Below are 7,146 nucleotides of genomic sequence, written 5' to 3' on the forward strand. Positions count from 1 at the left end.
TGGCAGTGAAGATATATATATATACAGGAAAGACCATTTTCGAGGCGGCCCGCAAATCTTATTCGTGAACTATGTACAATCTGAATAAGGATATCTCTTGTTCAGAGTTTGTTCCCTCTTTTCCTCAGGACACAATCGTATGAAAAAAAAAGGGATAACTGCGTCCAGCTTTGAACCGTGTCTAGTCCCGTGCAACATCTAACATGCGCCGGACGGAGCGGGCCAAAATTTATTTACATTACAAATCCCAACAGTTCCCGTCATGAGGAATGGACAGATGCAATATATATTGTACTGAAGGCAAATGGCAGCTGATGACTCCTGCAGACAGGAAACGAAGAAGTCACGTTTGCAAGAACCATTTCAAAATTTTGTCAAAGGAACAGGGGAGAGAAACCACCCGCTCACATCAAATAAGCTTTAGAACCGTCCGTGATGACTTTTTCCTGCCATGGAAGGCCTTCATAAAATCTCATTTCAACTAGGATAAACCGAGATGCTGCCAAGACACATGTAACATATACTCCGGGCTTGCCTTCCTCTGGTCAGGGAACTGAACATGGGATTCTTTACATGCCTCTCCACGTTGTAATAACTTGAGCCTCTTATTTAACATTCATTGCTGCGGCCATTTTCCGCAACCTTTGAGATATTTCAGTGAAGGATGGCCTTTGAGCTGGTTCACCAGCCCAGCTACCTTCCATCAATGATTTCCATTCAGGATCGCACCAGGAAGGGATCTGAGGACGAAGAGAATTGTTCACGATGCCCCCTACAAAATGGACATGACAATTAATTCCACAGGATGGTGTTAACCACAAGGAGCAACATCTGACTACAGGTGCCTGACTAATATTTGATAAGCACAAAAGGTATCGCCTCTTTGCAATAACAAGCATGACTAATATATGATAAGCACAAAAGGTATCTCCTATTTGCAATAACAAGCATCAACATCTTACTACAGGTGCATGACTAGATATTTTTAAGCAGAAAAGGTATCTCCTCTTTGCAGTAACCTGTGCTGAATAAAATACAGCACAAGTAGGGGAATAGCACTGTTATTATTTAGTTTCGCTGATTCCAATTTCATACAGCTTGTTTTTTCACTGCATTATTTAACACTTAAATAATAAATATGTATAGCATTTATCACTGAAACGCATCCGGAGATTTACATCTGACCATTTCCATTAGCTCACCCTCCAAAGCCTTTCGAAGTTTCCCGCAAATAAGTTTTTCAAAATCATATCAGAACATACAGAGAAATTCTCAAAGGAAGAAAATGTCCAACAAGCATGTTTTTGCAGCCCTGAAACAAGTTACTCAAACTGATACATGTGCACCCAAAAAGAACTTAAACAAAGACGAAGGTCTCATTGGAAATGAAAATGTCGCAATCAACATAACTTAAGTTTCGAATGTTACCAATAATTTCGGCTGCACGCATATCAGAATACGGGTCGTCCCCGGTAAGTAGCTCCCACATCACAATACCAAATGAGTAGACATCAATCTACAAAATAAAGTTAAATCAGCTTTTTGTCAGAACATTAAGAGTTATACACTGTTTACAGATTATATAGCTTGCCAAATAAAAAAAGTTCTTCTAGAACAAGCACTATTACCTTCTCTGACACCATATCACTTTTCCCACTCAAAAGCTCGGGTGCCATCCATGGTAAGGTTCCTCTAACACCACCAGACACCAAAGTATGCTGCTTCACCTTTGATAGGCCAAGATCACCAATCTGGTGCGCAAGTGTCCAGATAGGATGAAACAGTCAGGGAGCAAGGTATTGCATTCGAAAAACAGGAGTTTAGGCAAATAGAGAAGGAGAAGCAATGAAGGGAACAAGTGGGCATCAAACCTTGCAGATCGGTCGTTGTGGATCTCTCATGTTTACCAGTAGGTTCTCACATTTGAGATCAAAATGGACGATATTCTTCCCATGCAAATATTCCATGCCAAATGCAGCATCCATGGCCAATATAACCCTTTTGCGGCGATCAATTGTCCTATGCAGTTCCTATAAGATTAGAATTTGGATATGGGAGAAATAAGAAATCAAACTGTTCTTCGATTAAACAAGCAGTACCTGTCTTTCTTCCTCAGGAATTGTTTGAGAGATCCATTGACCATAAACTCGGTAACAGTTGCTAAGCTTCCATCAGGACCATCACGAACAACACCATAAAATGAAACTACATTTGGATGATGAAGCGAGCTCAGGATCTGAGCTTCTTTCCAGAAATCCGCTATCTGCAAATAAATCAGAACTTGAGGCGCATTCCATGAGACCAAACCATACCACAGCGAATCTATAAATCATTTTCTCAAAAAAAAATCATGCACATAAACCATCTTTTATTATATTATTAGTGCATATACATGCAGCCAAGGCCTCCATTACTTTTTTACTTGAAAAAAGAGACCTATCCACAGCCACATTTTTTTCTACGAAACATGAAATTACTCTAGTATTAGATGAGTAGAGGTAAGAGGTTTTGACCCTGAAATAGGTAAAGAGAAATTTTGCTATGCTTCTTTTTTTTTTGCGGGTAGAAATTTTGCTATGCTGCCAATCCTTAAGTCAACAACCAACAAGGAAATAATGCATACCAAGCGCTCTCTCTCGGATGGCCTTCCGTCAAAGCAACTAGCTTTTATTCTTTTGATGGCAACATCACATCCCCTCCATTTACCATGGAAGACTGACCCATAAGTACCCGAACCAAGCTCTCTGATTTCCTCCAGATCATCATTTCTTATAGTCTGCATGAACACAAAAGTATAAATAGGACATAAGCTAAAAATAAATAGGACCACACATCAAGAGATCAGCAAGTGACCTGTAATCCTTTAGACAAAGCTTCAGCTTCAGCGGGTGTAGATTCGATCCCAGAACTTTTGTGCTGGTCGCAGCTTCCATGCACATCAGGGTCCTGATCTCCATCAGTATTCTGCAGATGAAAGGATTTGAGTAGGGAGAGCATTAGGTAGTTTAATGCTTAATGTGTTTGTCCAAGTATTACACATAGCAGACATTACCTCATCAAACTTCTTTCCATCATTGTCATTATCACAAACAGGTAAATTTGCTGGACGAGCATCTGGCTGAACCTCTACTGGCTTCTCAGACTCTTCCAGTGCGGCCTTTTTAACAGAGGCAACAAACTCTGGAAGGATATTTAATCTGTTCTCCGATATATCCCCACACTGCTGCAATGCTACAGCCCCACCGTCATGTTCTGTAGGTTTGCCCCATTGGAGATCAACTCCAACATTGTGAACCAAGGTGCTAGGGTCACTCGCAACATGTGAAGGTTTTGTTTCAGTCACATTTTGAGTGCGCCTTCCATCATCTGCTCCTTCAAATTTCTTTGTCGTGTTAATGTCCAACCTGGACAAATGATCAGCAAGGGGTACCGCAGCAACAGATACTTTACCATCAAGCGGTGCTAGCATGGGTCCAGCGGATGCTCTTTCAGGAAAAATTTCTACCAACGGAGCTCCTGGTTGCTGCTGGACTGATTCTGGGGCAAAGAAAGGCTGAACATACTGAGCAGTGTTTGGACCTGACCGAGAACCAAGGGAAGAAGGGTTTTCAACAACAGTGGGAACATCATGTCCAACGATTCTATATGGTATGCTGCCATTGGGTGAAGGCCATGGGTTTGGGACTCGATCATATGCAGGCATACCATGAATCCTTGGACTAACATCACCTGTGTTTCTGACAAAGTTGGAGTTGATGCTCCCATTTGGGATCGGCAGGTGTGGTGATTCATATGATGAGCCTGTGTGAACAGGGCTGCTTGCTCTCCTTCTCATGGATTGAAGTGGCGGCAAGTTCTGCTGCATTTGGTAAAAGGTATCACCACCATATGTTGAAGTATGGCTGTAATGCTGGCCTGTCGATTCTTCAAAACCTGATGTCTGGACATAGGAGCCACTACTTACAACTTGTTGGTTATGATATGTATCATTCATATGCTCGCCCTGGCCACTGCCATGATAATAGTGGGGACTTTCATGGCTTGAGCGGCTGTGAGATGTTGAATGCATTTCATATACTTTGTTGGGTGCAAATGCAGAATTAGCTGAGTTGCTATCAGCGTACGGATCCATCACTCTACCATTAGCAGGCAGATTCAACCTTGGATCCTCATACCGTTGATGGCTTTGGTTGGGATGCCCATGCCAAGACCTATCATGAGAATGTGATTCGTTGTAGAACATGGGAGGGTGACCACCAGTTTGCTCTTTGACATAAACACCATTTTCCAGTCTAACATCTTGGCCTACAACATAATGCTCACCAGGACGACCATAATCTGGACGTGGAATAGCGGGGTGAGCAGAATACTCACTTGCCATGCTCGATTGATCAAAATGTTGTTGGACTGGCCTCCAACGGGGATCCATATAACGAGGATCACTCACTGAACCTTGACCCTTCTGGAATGACGAACGGGAGTCATATAGACTGTTTCCATCCAAGAAATTGCTGGAGCGGCCCAAATTCCCTGGGAAGCCAGCATTTTGCTGAATTACAGCACCAGGTGGAAGCCAGACCAAGTTATCCACATGTGGCGGTGACTGAGCCTCGTAATGCCGATATTTTGGTGATTGCCTCACAAAGTCATCAGGAATCCTCTCATCAAAGTCCTCTGCTCCAACTTGAAACCTTGCAGATGATGGTGAAATGGGAAAATCCCTTGGATCGGGCACTCCATACTGCCCCGGAGAGATATATGCAGGGCTCCAAGGAGAATCCATCTCCGCATACCGCTGATTATGTGAGGCACGAGGAACATTCAAATGCCGCAGGCCAGCAATATCAGGAATTCCTGACTCGTTGCCTCCGATGCCAAAAAGCTGCTCCACTGACACAGGAGATGAAGGCGACCTCATGTCACCAAGGCTATTAAGCGCATCAACATACCTCCTCTCCGTCTCCCGCTCGTCCCCATGGTAATGCACAGCTGCTGATGCAGCCTCATCATCCAGGTGCTGGGAGAATAAGAAGACCCTGAGCCGAGTGAACCCCTCTCCAGCAGCAATGAGCTTGTCATACTCCTCCATCATGTTGACCACATCATCATCATTTACAACCGAGACCAGAGCATCAAGATCCTCATCGGGCTGCTGGTACTTGATGATATCGGCATCGTCATAGAGCTCCCGCATCCGCGCCGCCAGGTCGGAGTAGGATATGTCGCGTGGCAGCATGACGATCCTGGTGTCGCCGCCGACGTAGCGGAGACGGCCATCGAGCGGGCGGGGCAGGATGCTGCCTCCGAAGCTGCAGAGGAACTTGGCCATGCGTTGTGCCCCGTCAGCCTCAGTGCTGCTGGGTGCAGCGGCAGCAGATGGCGCCATGTGTGCCGAGAGTGAGTAATCAAGCTGGCTTGAGTTGGATCGGCGCAAGAGCCAAGTACATCACACGATTGCCAATCCACCAGTCCCAAGCAGCTGCTCGTGTTTTGGCCCCTTCCTGTCGATAGAAAAAATACCGAAATTGTTAGTCTACAGACCAAAGATTTGGCAGCTTCCATCATCAGACAAATGAAGACATGAAATCCGGACACGAAATCGGACAATTTGCCATAGATTTCCCCAATAACACCACAGATCAGCCCCCCACCGTCAGAGAAGAGACAGAATTCTTTCCTAAAAAAAGAATGAGCCGACCTTTCGAAATCTGGCAATTTCGAAGAATGCGTTGGAGCAGACCTGAATGATTTGCCCGCAAAATCGGAATTCGAAATCTGAAACAGAATCTACAGGGACTGAGGTCCTGTAATTCCCCACGGGCGGAAAATTCCCCGCCGATCTTGGCCAGATAAAAACAGAAACTCGCTCCGTTTCCTCCCCCCGAAACAGACGGGGAGGATAAGGAGGGACGAACTAACAAACTTGCCAAAAAAAAAAACAGGAGAAAACCAGCCAATTGTTCGTGCGTGCTCGTGTTCGATGGAGGAATAGAGAGGGGGGAGGGGGTGAGGGGATGCTGCTGCTGCCGTACCTGCCTGCCTCTGGCACGATCCTCGGCTGCCGGGGTCGGCTGAGCAAGCGGGAGAGGGGGCGAGCAGCCGACTAGCGCGGCTGGTTTCCGGGCGGCGGGGCGGTTGCGCTTAGGGGCGGGAAAGGCGACGAGGGGGGGAAGAGAGGGTGAGAGGGGAGGATGCGTCCTCCGGATTTGCGGTGGGGAAGTGAGGGGGGGACGGGGGAGGCCGTGGTGTTGTTGGCTGGGTTGGGGGATTCGGGGCGCGCGGATATTCGCTTAGGTATCACGCCGTCAGCGCGGGGGCCATCGCCGGCGCCGCCACCCGCGCGGGACTCGTCGGCGTCGGCGTCAGGTGTGGAAGGGGATCGGCTGCCTGGGTGTCGTGTGGAGGCGGGCCGCCCGTGCGGGTGCGGCGCGCTACGTGTGGTGGTGGGACGGGAGGGAGGGAAGGGAATGTGGTTTGTTTGCGCGGACGGACGGGGGAGAGAGGCGCGGCGCCGGGCCACTCGGGTCGGGCTGGGCCTCGGGGGATTGGAGCGGCTCGGGATTCGCGGTGGAGGCGCGGCGGGGCGGCACGTGTGGCGTGATTCTGTTCCGTTCCCGATGACGCGACCCCCGCCCCTCCCCTCCCGGTTTTATACTACCATCCTACGGTTCAGTTGCTTCCTTCCTGCGTGCTTCCGCGCCGTCCGTTGCCTGCACGGCAGGGAGTGTCCACGCACGCAAGTGTAACAACCAACCAGTCCAGTGGTTACTTGGTCATCAGCTCGACCGGCCGATGTTTTTCTTCGAGTTGGACGGCATTGTCAACTCGGCCATTACTCGATCAGTCCAACTTCCCAAGGTGCGGTGCAATTGGTCACGCACACTGCGGCCTTCGGTGCCCTGGGGAGCTTCCCGTGTACCGGGTCTCAGCCGGATCGGATCACGCTGACAGAGCCGACCTGATCCGGTCGTGTCATCGTTTTTCACTCTCGCGGTCACGGCAGCTGGCCGGAGATGGAGAGGGGCGGGCAGGCAACATGAAGGAGCGAGACCGCCGGCCCGGACCGGCCGTCGTTTTCGGCATTCACGTCACGAAAGTTCAGCGCACGACCCACCCACCGACCATCGACTCCTGGGCTAGGAGGTA

General features: G+C 48.2%; 1 protein-coding gene across 2 annotated transcripts; it reads right to left on the bottom strand.

Annotated features, from left to right (window-relative positions):
• Positions 1 to 6,598, bottom strand: LOC125515027 (kinase superfamily with octicosapeptide/Phox/Bem1p domain-containing protein). 2 transcript variants are annotated; one of them, XR_007286758.2, is made up of 10 exons: positions 6,033 to 6,597; positions 3,053 to 5,501; positions 2,854 to 2,964; positions 2,624 to 2,776; positions 2,100 to 2,263; positions 1,872 to 2,019; positions 1,629 to 1,751; positions 1,429 to 1,516; positions 409 to 772; positions 1 to 321 (listed from the first exon to the last, which is right to left on the bottom strand). XR_007286758.2 is itself a non-coding variant. In XM_048680438.2 (9 exons), exons 2-9 carry the CDS (start codon positions 5,384 to 5,386, stop codon positions 606 to 608), a joined length of 3,288 nt encoding a protein of 1,095 aa, XP_048536395.2. In that variant the 5' UTR covers positions 5,387 to 5,501; positions 6,033 to 6,598; the 3' UTR covers positions 1 to 605. The 2 variants fall into 2 exon arrangements, 1 of the variants encoding a protein (XP_048536395.2); XM_048680438.2 differs by having other exon boundaries at positions 1 to 772; positions 6,033 to 6,598.
• Between the last annotated feature and the right edge of the window lie 548 nt (positions 6,599 to 7,146).

Source organism: Triticum urartu, chromosome 6A, assembly GCF_056163025.1.
Source record: "Triticum urartu cultivar PI428250 chromosome 6A, HENAU_Tu73, whole genome shotgun sequence".
In the NCBI taxonomy this organism is placed as follows: Eukaryota; Viridiplantae; Streptophyta; class Magnoliopsida; order Poales; family Poaceae; genus Triticum; species Triticum urartu.